The sequence below is a fragment of the Belonocnema kinseyi genome, chromosome 6, assembly GCF_010883055.1.
Source record: "Belonocnema kinseyi isolate 2016_QV_RU_SX_M_011 chromosome 6, B_treatae_v1, whole genome shotgun sequence".
NCBI lineage: Eukaryota > Metazoa > Arthropoda > Insecta > Hymenoptera > Cynipidae > Belonocnema > Belonocnema kinseyi.
The window spans coordinates 108,924,062-108,940,286 of record NC_046662.1 but is presented as its reverse complement, the minus strand read 5'-3'; the positions used below and the strand labels follow the sequence as shown (position 1 = coordinate 108,940,286).

Sequence of the window (16,225 nt, the reverse complement as noted above, 5' to 3'; positions counted from 1 at the left end):
AGAAATTGGCGATTTTAGAATTCATCTCGTTTGGATAAAAACTCCATTATTTGGTTGAAAAATAAATTATTTTGTTGAAAGTGTAACTATTTTGTAAAAAAATCCTCTTTTCTATCAAAAATTCAACTACTTTGTTAAAATGTATTTTTTCTTCTTTGAAGCTGTATCTCTTCTGTTGAAAATACATTTTTAAAACTGAAAATTTAACTAATTTAACTATTTGGTTCAAAGTTCAACTCTTTGATTGAAAACTCATATTTTTCGGTTAAAAAATTCAACTTTTTGTAGATAATTCGTCTTTTTGACTTCAAAATTAAATAATTCAGTTGAAAATTCATGTATTTTGTTTAAAATTGGTCTTTTTTTCAGATCATTAATTTTCTTAGTCAAAAATTCATCTTCTTGATTTACAGTTTAACAACTTTGTTGAAAATTCATTTTTTCTGTTAAAAATTATTTTTCATTATCTGAAAATGTAACTATTCTAAGATTGATTAAAAATTTATCGCTTTTATGTGGAAATTGAACTATTCTATTTTTTGTTGAAAATTTATCCTGTACATTGTATTGTAAAACTAATATCTATTAATTCTTTAATTTTCAACGGATTCAGAATCATCTTGTAAAATTAATTATTTTTCGATATTTAATACCTTAAATTCAATTTAAAATATGCTATTTAAAATTTCATTCAATTAAAAAAAAACATAATCAAGAACAAATAAATTAATTTTCTACCAAATAATTCAAGTTATAACTAATACAATGTACAGGATCAAATTTCAACCAAAAATAAAATAGTTCAAATTCCAGATAAAAACTGTGATAAAAAATTGAATTGAACAAGAAAAAAAAACGAATTTTCAACAAGACTGTTAAATTTTCAAGGGAAAATGTGAATTTTCATCCAAGAAGATTAATGTTTTCTATAAAAAAAAAATTTTTCAACTCAACCAATATATACGATTAATTTTTAATCAATCATATAACAGTTACATTTTCAGATAAAGATAAATAATTTTTAACAGGAAAAATTAATTTTCAACAAAGTTGTTGAACTGTCAACCAATAAGATGAATTTTCGACCCAGTTTTCAATCAAAGAGTTGAAACTTCAACTAAATAGTTAAATTTGTTAAATTTTCAGTTTCAGAAATGTATTTTCAACGGAAGAGATGAACCTTCAAAGAAAAAAAAATACATTTTAACAAAGTAATTGAACTTTTGATAGAAAAGAGGACTTTTTTTACAAAATAGTTACACTTTCAACAAAATAATTTATTTTTCAACCAAATAATGGAGTTTTTATCCAAACGAGATGAATTCTAAAATCGCCAATTTCTTTAATTTGCTTCAAATGCGGATCAAAATATAAATAAGACAATTATAATGTAACATAATTATAATATTATCATTAATAATATGGATATATATATATATATATATATAATAGTATAGATATTTATATCATTTATATTTTATACTTGAAATAACGTAACCTCAAAATATACGCATATAACGAGGCGCGCGAAGTATTCAAATCATGAGAATCGCCAGCATCGAAATCTGGAAATATTAAAATCCCAATCTCTTGATTTTATTTTAAAGCAGTTAACAGATAAGAGATATAAATAGTACCGCCGAAGTGTTCCGACCAGCAATCGTGCACCTTCGAGTTTTCAAATTCAGAAGAGGAGAAATGGGTTGCGCGCGCAACCCAGTCATGTACATCGTATCTTACTATATTTCACGCGGACAAGACCTGTGATAGTATGATGATCCTTGAAAAGTCATCGACTATTCTGAAATTGCGAGACGTCACTGACAGAGCATAAATTATTTGTCTCAAAAATTGATGAGATGCTCATGATAGATTCATAGATTCTGGTCTACCAGACGCATCGAATCGATTGATTAAGACACTTTGCGCTCTGTGAGAGCCATGTCGCAGAGCTCACAACCAGCCTCCTGCCCAGGAGGAAGCAGCACCCCCAGCAAAGTAGCCATCACCAAGATGCAAACGGAAGAAGTTGAAAACAACTTCTCAGAAGTAACCACTAGGAGTCAGAAGCGAAAACTCGCTAAATTATCGCCTAATGCTTCGGACAGCGATAATAGTAGCCAATCATCAGTCACTTCTATCAGAGGAAGCAGTAGGACGTCGAGAACGTCAGTAATTAGCTCCGCGCAGCCTAACTTAAAGGAGTCATTGATCCACCTAACTCTAGCACTAAAAAATCAGCAGGACCAGGAAAAATACCCTTTATTAATGAAATTGTGGATGAGGCTAACCACCCCTACACAATTCTCCATAAACTCCTGAAACAGTCCACTCAATACCCTCCCATAGTATATAACATCGGCCCAGATGTTTATTCAGTGCGCGTGTCTTATATTGAAGACTACCGTAAAATTATAACTAATCTCGAGCAGCAAGGCTTCCAATACTATCTATATAAAAGCATTAACTTGCCACCCATCAAGCTCGTTATTCGGAATATCCCCACTGCATACCCGCAAGATTCAGTTCTCTCTGAACTCAGAGAGGACGGATACACTATTACGTCGGTCGCTCGCATGAGAAACCGACAAACTAAAAAAGCGCTACCTATGCCTCTGGTAACGGTCCCAAATATTCCACAAGCAAAGGAGCTTCTCAATCTCCAGTCCATTGTCTACATAAAAATAAAAGTTGAATCCTATGTTAAACCAAAGGAAACTTCGCAGTGCTACAAGTGCCAAAGATTCCATCAGTTTCCGACATGTGCCATGCCACTCCTTGTTGTGTGAAGTGCGGAGGCGCGCATCTGAGTCACAAATGCACAAAAGATCGTGAATCGCCGGCTACTTGCGCTAACTGCGCTGAAGACCACACCGCGAATTACAGGGGCTGTTCTGCCTTTAAAAAAGCCTCTAAAAAGTCTAATAACAAACCAAAATCTCTAAATTCACAAAAAGAAACTACTTCTCTTAAACCAGATGTACAGATTGAACCAAAAGAAAACCCGGCACATGTCGACGCCCTAGTAGTCAATGTCCCAATATCACAAAAATTATCGCTTTACATTACAGCCGTCGCCTCTACATCAAAAATGAACGCAATCAAACCTCACACTACACAATCATCCAAAATCTCAAAAGCCACTAATAATCGAGCTAAAGTACCAACCTCCGCGACATTTTCCATCCCACAAAACAAAAACACTCCAGTAATCACTCCCGATTAAAGTTCATATGCTCAAGATATACTAATAAAACTAGTAAACCTCTTAAAAAGAGCTACAATCTTAACCACCGATATAATGGGGGGGGAGGGGATCAACATTACGGAAGCTATAAATTCAACCGCCGAGATTATAAGTAATATACTTTCTCTTGCTTTAGAAAATGGCCAACTTCAATAAAAACACACTAAAAATAATTTTTTGGAATGCTCAGGGTATCCTTAGAAAAAGACACGAATTAGCAACATACCTCTACCATAATAATATTACTATCTTCTTGCTCAGTGAAACTTTACTATGCGAACCGCTTCGCGTCGACCTAGTCCGCGGATATAAATTGTACAGAAATAACACTAACAGAGGTACGGCGATTCTAATTTAAAAAAATATCGATCACTACGAACTAATAATTCCCAAACTTGAAGCCCTCGAAGGTACTTCTATACAAATTAAAATTCACGGGAAACCATATGCTATAGTCTCGCTCTATCAAACTCCCTCTCGCGAATTTACGAAAAATGACTACAGAAAAATATTCAAACTTGCACCCTCGGTAATAGCTGCAGGGGACCTAAATGCCAAACACTTAGCTTGGAATAGCAGAACAACTAACAAAATTGGAAAACAATTATTCGAATTTATCAATGATAAGAATCTCTCAGTTTCAGAACCAGATTCACATACTTTTCACCCTCACAACACCAACCATAAATCTGACCTTATTGACTTTGCAATTACCAAAAATAACTTCTATACTCACGATACTTGCACCATTAACGAATTAGACTCAGATCATCGGCCAGTTCTTCTAAGCCTTTTTACAAACTGCGAAAAAGCTCCGGTTAAGCCTCGCTATAATTTTGCAAAAGCTAATTGGCAAACATTTAACTTGACCCTAGAAACACTTCTTAATTTTGAACCTTCAGTAACAAACGCTAGCCACATCGAAGAAGCCCTAACTAACCTTGCCTCTAGCATAAAAACTGCCATTCACACTTCAGTCCCTCAGACCACCATTAACAAATACGATCCACCTCTCAGCCCCGAGATTGAAGACCTTATCCACACTCGCAATAAACTCTGCCGAACGCATAAAAAAACTAAAAGCTGTATCCTCAAAAACGTCATTAACCACCTTCGGAAAACTATAGCAATTAAAGTTCAAGAGCACAGATACAAAAATTAGAATAAAGAAGTCGGTAAACTTCAAATCAAGGATAACTCTATATATCATATGACTAAAGTCCTAACAAAGCCGCGAATTAATATTCCCCCTCTCAAGTATCCAGACCAAACGTTTGTGCTCTCTCCTATCGATAAAGCCAATCTCCTAGCGGAAAATTATGAAAGTAACTTCGCTCCACACGACGAGCCATCCGATACACGGCACATTGCGGAATGTGAAAAAATGGTTTCCGAATTTCTCAAAATCCCAAGCACTGATAACTTCAAGAAAATAACCTATAAGGAAATAACTAAACAAATAAAAAATACTAAAAATAAAAAAGCTCCCGGCCCCGATTCAATTACAAATCTAGTCCACAAAAAGCTTCCCATCCCTTGCCTCAAACTCCTTGCTCTTATCTTCAATGCCTGTATTCAATTAAGCTACTTCCCTGAATCTTGGAAAATAGCTCACATTTTAGTTTTTCAGAAAAAAGGCAAAGATCCTTATCATCCAACCAGCTACAGGCCTATTAGTCTTCTCAATACAATGAGCAAAATTTTTGAAAAAATAATACTCACTCGCGTAAATTTTCACCTCGAAGAAAACAGCATCCTTAAACAGCAACAATATGGTTTCAGAAAAGGTCACTCTACGCAGCACATGATGCTCAAGATAACCGAAGCCATTAGCTTAAATTTCAATCGAAGAAAACAAACTGGAGCTGTTTTCCTCGATGTAAAAAAGCTTTCGATAGCGTCCGGCATGTAGGATTGCTCAGAAAATTAATAAATTACAATTTCCCAAGAGGACTCATCCTCTTTATAAACTGTTATCTTTTTAACAGAAAATTCTCAGTAAAAATAGGCCAGACACTCTCAAAAGAGAAACTCATCCGAGCGGGTGTTCCCCAAGGCAGCATTCTAGGACCGGTTTTCTTTATTATCTACGTAAACCACATCCCTGAGGTCCCCGAAGTTTCATTTGGATTATATGCAGATGACACCGCGTAATTCACTTCTTCCTGGTCCATTACAAAACTTTTAAAACTACTTACCAAAGCTCTTGAAGTCATCGAAGCTTGGGCTAAACTATGGAAAATAAAAATAAACGTAGCAAAGTCAGAATCAATTCTTTTTTCAGTCAGAAGACCAGTTAAAATTGATCCAACCAAAATGTTTAACGAGCCAATAGAATGGAAAAATTCCGTAAAATACCTAGGGGGTAAACGTCACAAACTTCTTAATTGGAAGCAGCATATCCATGAAACTAAAGGGAAAGCTCTCGGGGTTCTCTCGCCCTTAAATCCTATTATTAATAGACACTCAAGTCTAAAACCCGAATATGGACTCCTAATCTACAAAATTTTTATCCGACCAATCATAACTTATGCATGTACAATATAGGGAGGTGCGTCAAAAACTAATATCAATCACATTCAAATAATACAAAATAAATTTCTCAGACGTATCACAAAAGCCCCCAGATATACAAAGAACTCTGTCCTTCACAGAGACTTTCAACTACCATACATCTCAGAGTATATCAAAGAAACCGCCATTAAATTCTACGAATCTGCATCATCATCACCTTTTGAAAATATTTCCTCTCTAGGGAAATATAATTTTGATCCATTTCGCAAACACGCAATGCCAAAAGACTTTCTTATGAAATAAGTCATCCGGGTCGAAGTGGCCCTGCCATACCCGACCTACTAGAAACTTCCTTTTTTTCATCCCTATACCTCCACTTCCTTCTCTTCCTCTTTTCCCATCTTTCCTTCTACAAAATAAATTAACAGATATTTGCGGTTTTTTCCCGCTTGCGCGCTGTTTTTCCACACTGAATTAACGTCACTTTTAATTGCAGTCATGTCAAATTTCGCTCAGATTGTGTAACAATGCCCTAACGGGTAACGCACAACAACTTCTTCCAGTCTGATCATTCTTCCGGGAGATCATTAATCGTGAGTGCGCGAATGGCGCGGCTTCGCCGCGCCAGCCGCCCACTCCCGTGCATTGGATCTCACAAGAGGGAGCGATCGTTGGGGCCCCCACACCCCCCTTTCTTTCTTTCTTCTTTGTTTCTGTGATAGTATTGGAGTGAACGTCGTTTCAAATCTGGGATCACTGGCACGGAGAGCCAGTCAACCGGGAGACGGATCCCACTGAATTCGACACTCCGGCTTCGACGCTCCTTCTGACGGGGTCGTCTAGTGGTTACGCTCCGGAGGATAGTGGTCTCGTTATAACTATAGAGGTTCCTGTCACTTGCAATAGATGAATTGTGATTAACTCGAAGTTTCGATTTCGTAGTTCTGCGATGTGAACTTAGTGTTTTTAAAGTGGTGGTTAATCAAATTCGCAATAATCTTTCGTTCCGCAATGTTGGTTGGCCCGCACGGCGGCTTGTAAGGTTCTGTGAAGAAGGGTAAAACCTACTTTCTCTTACTTTAGTGCACTTGAGATTCGTTCGCCGCTCTCCTGGCTTGCCCAAAATTCTTTTGTAAAATATTTCGAAGTTATCGGAATCCATAACATTCTTTCATTCTGCTCTCTTCGTTTGCCCGCATTGTGGTTCGTGAGAGTTTGTGAATGAAGGTATCGAAAAGGTATTTAAATGTATTTAATTATAACAATATTCTGAATTATGTTTTCATAAAAGATAAAGCCAAGGTGCTTAACCATAAATCATTAACGTAAAAATTTCGAATATTTTTTAATAAATCGAAAATGCATCAATTTCGCAATCCAATTGAAGGTTGTGAGCATAGATTTTTCTGGCAACTGCAATTATTATTATACTGAGCTCTGCCAGAAAAATCGGAAGATATTCTACTTACCAGAAGAAATCTTCTAAATTCCTACACTCTTCGCTCCAAATTGTTCCAAAGACGTGAACTCGTAAGTTCTATTTAATTTAATTTATTTTATTTCGTTTAATGTTTTTGATTCCTTCCTAAAGTTTTTTTAACACTGTGGCCGTGAAATTTACTGACGACACCTTCGAAAAATTCCAAAAATAAATTACGTGCATTTCTGCAAGTAAATAATTACCATAAATTTACGAAATATTACAGAATTTACTATCTACTAACAATGCTACTAATTATAAAATAAATTGATAATTCACTGTTTCCAGCGGCAAGGATTGATATAAAAATTCTATTGGTTTTATCAAGGTGATTGATTAATTGTAATATTGTTACAAATAGTATCGCACTTTTATTGATGTTATCTATCAACAAGACTAAAATTATTGACAATAAATTAATTTTTTTACATAAAAATTTTTGAAACAAATTGAAAAACCATTGCATCTATTTGTTTAGCTACAACATATTACTTATTATTAATATTAACTATCAATTATTTTTTACACAAAAGAATTAACTTTTAAACTAAATTTGAGACGAATTATGTTGTCAATTAATTACATTATTATTAATCACTATTTACTTGAACATTGATGTATGGTATAAATATAATTTTTTAGTACCAAAAACATTATTTTTATTTACCAAATATCATAACAAATAGTTTTAAAATATGTAGAATTAGCCGTTAAGCTTTCTGTCAGTTTTTTTGTACTACCACTTGGAAGCATATATTTATGAATGTGATCCATGCAAAAGCTTAAGACTCGGATAAGGCTCAAACAAACTAACATTTGTAAGATTAGGGAACATCAAAATTAACCATTGCCGCAGCAGTTTTCCTCAAGTAGACTGACCACATAAATTCGGAGCGGAAAGTTTCGAGTTCGAACTTCATTTGCTTTTACTTTACAAAATAGACTATTTTAAAAAACATACTTATTTAAGTCTATTGGAAAAGAAACAAATCGAGTAACTGCTAGAAACTTAGAGTAAAGTGGTCAAGAAAACGACATGAATTGAGCAGCAAAGCGACTCACAACTTTTTGGTGCTGATCGCTCAGCCGTGCTTGATCGTACTACCAACAATGTACTATCGGTAAAAGTCACATCCTTTTTGGCGGGAATTTTAAACTAGAATAAAAACGCAACTTGTGATCTTTTTTTTTAAATTGTTTATTGCCATGTCTTACTTGGCTTCGAAATAGGAAAACTGTGGCAGTTGATAAAAGAATTTGACGTCTGCTATGTAGAATAATTTCTCCAAGAGATATTCAATTGATAATTTTCTCTGTAGCAGTAGCAAATTTTTGTACAGTTTCTGAGTGCATCTTTCGGAGGGCGTATTAGGTTCTGGGAATGCATATAATATTAGTGTTCTATAAAGCCTAAAATAGGTTGTACAATACTTACCTGCAATACCGTGCAATACTTTGTACGTTACAGCATAACAAGAAATGTAAATATTTTAATAAATCTTTTTTTTTCAATTCAAAAATTATTATCGATTATTATCAGCGAGTTCACGGTGACATTCTTTTATGAATTGCCACAGTTTTCCTATTCCCAGACCAAGTAAGAGATGTCAATAAACAATTTTTTTTTAAATCACAAGTTGCATTTTTATTCTAATTAAAAATTCCCGCCAACAAGAATGCAACTTTTACCGAAAGTGCATTGTTGGTAATGCGATCAAGCAAGGCTGAGCGATCAGCACCAAACAGTTGTGAGTCACCTTGTTGCTGAATTTATGTCGTTTTCTTAACCACTTTACTCTAATTTTTTAACAGTTACTCGATTTGTTTCGAAAAAATAGACAGCAAGCGCATATGCCTCAACCACGAAATTCCTTTCGGTGTCAGCAAAATCTGCAAAGTGCATTTTTAAAACCTCAAAACAGAATTAGCATGACCGCTGGGCAGTTTTGAGTCTCATAGATTTCGTCATTTTTGTGCCCCCTATTCCAACAGCCTTAACAAATATCTTCAATCTGCAATCTATGGAAGTGCGCGTGCGATTTCAATACTCGTCAGAAGGTGCGAATCAGGCATTTTCGACATGCTTTACATGCTTGAAAGATCACGATTTCGATGCATCTATTACACAAAGGTTCGTGCCCAAATCATTTGAAGCTAAAATTCTAAAATATGAGACACTCTATTTATCAATGTTAAATTCACTTAATTAAAACAAAATATGTTTATATGGTTTCATTTATTCTTATCACATAAGTATACCAAATACCGATGACTAAGTTTTCAGCAATGACTAATTACAAACATAGATACCCTGCTGGAAATAAAAGGATTTTGTAATCATATCTGTTTTAATTCCTTTAAGGTATCCCTGGATATCCGTTCGAATACGTCTTCCTTACTCCTCGATCCGTTTGTATCCATGGGGAACCCGTCTACTCTCGTGAATGATTATTTTATCCATTAAATCTATCATGATTTATGTATAAATATCCGTTTCTATTTTTATGCGTTATCTTATCACCTATCATGGATAGAAAATTTATCTCTTCCGACTAATTTGCTACTCTTTAATCATCTCTCTAGAAATGTATGAGCAATCCGCCTCACTATCTTTACCTTTTTGATTTTCTGTTTTCCAATCCTTTTCTATACTTGTCCGTTCCAATCCTTCAATTTCTACCCGAATTTCAACCAGCATCTATCCGCGAAGTACTTATATTTTTTCGTCGTCTATCATGGTTAGAAAATGTATCTGCCCTAATCATTCTCCATTCCCTTCAATCATCTGTCTAAAAATATATTAATTAACCGTTTTAATCCTTCGTTTTCAATACGCCTTACTATCTTTACATATCCGCTTTTATGTTTTCCTATCCTTTTATGTACGTGTTATGTGTATTATGTACGTGTCGCTTTAATGTGTTCCTATCGTGTTTCATATTTGTCCGTTTCAATTCTTTAATCTATATCCATGTTTAAATCAACATGTATCCACCACTTACTTACTTTTTTCATAATATATCACAGATAGAAAATTTATCCATCCCAATCATCCTCTATCCACTTCAATCATCTGTCTAAAAGAGATTTTGGATGCAATAACAAATTTATATTCTTTTGAATCCCACCTTGCCTTTCCGTTTGGAAGATTTCGTTATCTCGAATGGCCCTACTTAATTTTCTCGGAAGCTTACAGCCTCAATTTTTGACATATTCCATAAGGAACCAAATGTATTAGACGTAAGTTCGGTAATTTAAAACCCGTCACCAATGTTTGTGATTTTTAATGGAGTTAAAGCGTGCGATGATATGTGTAACAATTGCGGCTGTAGTATTGAAAAGTATTCGAGCAGATAGGGATTTCACTTTGCGTGTTGTGAAGGATGTGAAGTGCTCATTAAATGGATTCAAAATTTGAATTCGCTTTAATCCGTCATTTCCTGTCCGTTTAAATGCTTTTACTTCCGACAGGGTATTGACTGAAATACAGATATATGTAATGTTCAAACGTATAATTCTGATAAATTACCTTGGTATGTTGTATACAATCCCCACCATAATGCACTGTTAGGAACATATGCGCAAAGCGATGCGATGTATCCTCTATAAAATCCACGTATGCCGTCCCGTTGATATATCAGTCTTACTATTTCTGATGAGATTTGTGCACGAGACATTCCTGGTTGAAAGGTTAATCCCAATGGATTCATACTCATCTAGTGGCAAGAATTTCCAAGGTTTATACAATTTAGTAATTAGGCCTGACAGAAAAATAAAATAGACAGGTAATGCTGACAAAAAGTTCATGTCCACAGACAGTAGAACGCCAACATGATCTGTGTATAATTTTGTAAGCGCACAGTAAATGCAGCATGACTGCAAGTGTTGCGGGAAATATTGCAGGCACGTGATGTAACATTGCTGAAATTTTGCACAAATGTTAGATTGAAAACTTTATCGTTTTTAATATCGCCATGTCTAAGCGTAGCTAAATTTCTATACGAATAATCGTATTTTTTGTTGGAAAAAAGCGAGATCTAAAAAAGCGGGCCTTTGTACCAAGATCTCGCAACTAGACGCTGCCTTTATTATTAAAAAGTAAGGCTCATTGCTTAGCTTATTTATTTGCATTGTTCGTGGCACCTTATTCAAAGAATAAAATTATAAAGAACCCATGACTACAGAATATTAAGGAATTTAAACAAAATTCCCGGAAAAAATAATTGTTTCAAAAAAGAAAACCTTAAAAAATGGTACAAGTTTATTTGTTTGCATAGCAATATTTTTGACTGAATCTAACTACTTCTCAAAATTATCCCACATCTGTAATCATTATTATTTAATTTTTTTAATCTTATACGCAATGATTTCCTAACGAAAACTACTGCGAAAATAAATCTGAGATCTCTTTATTACCAGAACATCATGTATTTGAAAATTAAATTGTACTAAAAATTTGAAATTGCCGCTTAAATAATGAGCGCAGCACATCACTCACAGTTGCTATTTCCGACGTTGTTCTAACCATCAGGCATAACCCACATAATCTTTGCGGCGCTATCTCAGTTGTAGTGATTTTTTCTCCCATTATTTGTACCGAATTTTCAATGAAAATAGCCCCTTTTTCCAGGTCCCGCTATCCATGCTGAAAAGATCCAGCTAATCGTACCGAAATTTCGGTATACGTATACACTGCGATAAGTACACATATTAACTTTATTAAACCTAAGTTTTTGTCAACATTAAACTACTGGCGTCATAAGCTCCCAGCATAAGTTCGTCAATTAAAAAAAAATGTTTTTTTTTTTCAGGAAATTCAGTAATTATTTTGCCTTCTTTAAAAATCAAAAATTAAATGCATTTAAAATATAACAACTTTCGTTTTTTTAATTTGCAAGAAATGCAAATTCATTCTGCATTAACAATTTCGGATTTACAATTCTGAATATATGTAACTATTGACAAGTTATCCACTCTAAATGTTTGAACAATTAAATTATTCGCAGACTAAAACTTGTCACTATACTGGATTCTCGTCATTTATTCTGATTTTCTTCTCAGGCGGTTCAAATTCAAGCTCTTGATATGTCGAATTTTTATAAAAATAAAATTTGATATTATATATTTTTTAAAGCTTTTCTTTTAATCTAATTTTCTTCGAGGATTTTCCAAATTGAAGTTCTCAATAATTGGCATGTATAATCGCAATGAAATATAAAATGTGTTGTTACGCTTTTTCATATGTTATAAATGTGAAACTATTTTATTTTTACGCTGCCCATCCTTCATTTTGAGGCAACGTGTACACAGTACCCATACAACAAAATATTCCATTCATATTTTTCGTTCAATTGAAGCGAAAAATTAGGCTTCTCTCTTCACCCTTCCGCTTCATATTCCTTTTTAAATTAATGAGTGCACAATCTAGACACCCTTCCGATTTTATGGTAAGACATGCTACCGGATAAAGATGTGCCTGCAGACACTGTGCTGTTACTGTGCGGACATATTGCTATCTGAGAATTATAATCAAAATTTTATCACTTTTATTGTTCAAGTTGCTTACCTTATCGACGACTAGCCTGCCGTGCTTAATATTCACACCCAATACCATTAAATGTTGACTAAGCACATCAAATGGTATAACTATAGAATGACCTACGAGACTTGCAGCACCTCCTCCAATTAAGGCCTTGAAGCGGGTGTCCAGCTTGGATGTGACTTCATTTTGTCCAAGCAAATGACGAACACCCTCGTAAGTCGTTGCATAAAATACTCCAGACACTATTTGAATTGAGCTTATCCAAAATCCTCGATAAAGACCAGCCATACCTTCTGATCTGTACATTTTTCTGTAAGCATCTAGCATGCCTGTAAACCGAGAAAAAATCAAAAACTTTGATAAGAATAGAAAATTCAGTCATTAGAATTAATATTCTATTAAAATTTGGACTAAAATGAATATTTACTTGAGCAAAACTTGTGATTTTTCAGGGTTGATTGTTTCTATTTTTGCATAAAAGGTAATAAAAACATACAAGAATTTACTTCTGTAAATTTTTGTAAATATTTGTTGTTTAAAGTTTAAAGAAGCTAGAAATGAGTTTTCAGTCAATAAATTTTCGATGTTTCAATTTTTCTTCAAGAAAAATAATCATTTCTTTCTTCAACAATACCCTCAATAGTAATATTGTAACGCTTGTAAGTGTAAGGAAATGAATTATTCCCGATGTCTCGTTTCTCGAACAGCAAGTAGTAATGGCAACTAGAATGCTAATTGACCAAGTTAGTAATGAGAGAATCCTAAATAAATTCGAAGAAGAGGAGACGCAGTATGATGAATGTGAAAGAAAGTTGAGACAGTTTGGGTATGTTTAAGAGTATGGAAGATAAACAGCTGACGAAAGAAACATTTCGAAGTAGGGTAAATGGTAGCGTACCCAGAGGCAAACCGAAGAAAGAATGGTTGGAATGTGTAAATGAGACCCTAATTCGAAAAAATGTAAAAAGCCATCGAAACAGAAGAACTGGCAAAAAAAGAAAACCAAGCGAATGCATAAACATGAATGAAGCTAAATATGTCTGACATGACAGATATGTGTGTCGATAAATAGTTTATAAGAAATGCATAAAGCACAATTTCAGTGGAGTAAGTGAAGTCTGAAACAAAACACCTTAAATACTAATGTTCCCGAGTGGAGAGTTTTACATAATGACTGTGTGAAGCTCTTCGTCTGCGGTGCATGCTATAGGGATGGATCAGCGATCTGGGTCGGAGCAGTGTTACGGGACAACGCGTTATTTAAATAAACAACACAAGAAATCAAGATTAACCCAAAAATTTACACCCCGCCCCCCGTTCGGCCTCTTTCAATTCCCTTTATTAATTTCCTTACATGAACTCCCAGATCCCCGGCTACAACGGAGTGAGTCACGTTTACCCCGACAGTGGTACGGCTTAATGTTATAATAATAATTATTATACACATTGGCGTCAAGGTAGGGCTTGAGCTTTCCTCACATGCATTTTACGGCTATGTTGGGTGTAGCCTTGCTTCTGACAGTTTTTCCCATGTATGATGATCGCCTGATCGCCGGGGTGCTCCTATAGCTACCGCTGCACAGTGGGCCAAGAAACACCGTTTCGTGGCCAAAAATCTCATTTTTCAACTCTTTAATTTGTACAAAAGAGTCAGGCGATTCTAAATTGTGATAATTGATGTACCTTTTCCGTAAATGATTTGTTAATTAACGAAATCTTAATCCCTTGACGAACACGCAAAATCAAATTATTTTTAAAATTCTTCATGTGTTTTTCGTTTAAATATTTAATATGGTAATATATCCGTTCTTTAATTTTCAATGGTTCTTTTTTCCTTCTTACACTCAGACATACACAAATTTAAAAAAGTGTAAAGTGAATAAAAAAATTTGTTTAGTTAAAGTTCTGCAACGTTGATGTTACGAACTAATTTGTAAATTACTCAAATACTTTCTTTCATTTAAAAGTACCGCTGAGTTCTACTACTTTTCAACAATAAAATCGCAAGTGACAGAATTAGCGTTCGAGCGTCAATAACAGTCCTGAACGTGCTCTACCTCTGGCGCACGAGCCGGCGCATACATACGTACGTCTGACACTTCATTTTAATTTTCACTTGTTTTTCAGTATTTACTTTGCTTCAAAATCTTATTGAAAGTGACAAGAATACACTTTTTCTTTTTGATGACTTTTTTCCTCTTCGATTAGATTATATTGTATATATAATGTCGACATTAATCAAAAGAGAATTTACTAAATTTGTAATCAATAATGATTTAGAAGCAATTATTCATTATACTGTATCGAAACTGAATTTAAAGAATAAAAAATGTCCAAGAAATGGACGTAAAATCTTTGATGATTAGTATAGATTCTCTCAAATCTAAACGTGACGCAAAATTTCAAGTCGTCAACTGGATGTCAGCAAGATTTAAGTTAAATATTGCTGAATGGTTGAACTCTAATTTTTCTGCTGTTTTAGCATAAATCAAAATTTTGCTTCCTCTTAACAGTGCGGCCGCGCATCGCTTGATTTTTCTAAAAAATCTGATTGTTTAAATGTCCAGAAGTTTCTAAAATCAATACTGAGCTGAAGAACGATCCACTAAGAATGATTATGGCTTATCTTTATGCAGCGAAATAATCTGAAAATAAAGATTTGCATATCATTTGTGACAGTATTTTAGAAGGTTCAGAGACTACTTGTACAATGAGTAAATTATTAACTGAACCATTAGTTTGATTAAGAAAGAAAACTACACAAGAAGTTTAAGCGTTCATATTCGAAAATTCACTTTCTAAGAAAGTGTATAAGAATATATGTTTGAAACCCAAATCAAGTAGAATAGATATTTGGCCGCCATTTTGTTTAACAAATTATAATTTCATATATAAAATCAGCAACCTTCAAAACCCCTAGATACCTCGTTTCAAGTAGATTCTATAATTTTTTGAAATACTCGTCCACCGTACTAGATCCGCCATTTTGTTTTTAGAAATTCCAGCGTCAGTTTCGGCATCAGATCCCTCGAAAACCATACATATGTATCCTTAGATTTTATTATTGTAGATTTTAATGTGTTCTTCCACTTTTAACCATGGAACGGGGTCTCCTCGCCCATTGTGCGCCAGACCATTAGCAACCAGTGGTAAGCAGGAGGATAGTAACGGCGCTTGCGGAGGATTTTTCGATTGGGAGGCCCCAGCCGACCACTTCCACCGGAATGCCACGGCAGCGCATACATTTTCAAACCTTGCTGGGGCCCTTCAGAACACCTTGGAGACCCCAGATCACTCGTTCTCTTTTATGCAGGAGGGAGCAAAGTATATTATACCCAAAAAGGTACGAGGGTAGTTCAATAAGTCCTTAGAATGGCCAACAGATGGCGCGCGAATCGCTCCAAATCATCTGTTTTCAGTCAGCACCACTCCCGACTAGATA

General features: G+C 34.7%; 1 protein-coding gene across 6 annotated transcripts in view; it reads right to left on the bottom strand.

Moving 5' to 3' along the window:
* The window catches only part of LOC117174291 (solute carrier family 25 member 44), a 129,425-nt gene that overhangs the window by 26,808 nt on the left and 86,392 nt on the right, over positions 1-16,225 (bottom strand). For all 6 annotated transcript variants that reach the window (XM_033363255.1, XM_033363256.1, XM_033363258.1 and 3 more), the window contains 2 exons: positions 12,808-13,112; positions 10,771-10,957 (listed from right to left, as the gene is read on the bottom strand). In XM_033363255.1, the coding sequence (XP_033219146.1) occupies positions 10,771-10,957; positions 12,808-13,112 (492 nt within the window). The remainder of the gene's footprint in view (positions 1-10,770; positions 10,958-12,807; positions 13,113-16,225) is intronic.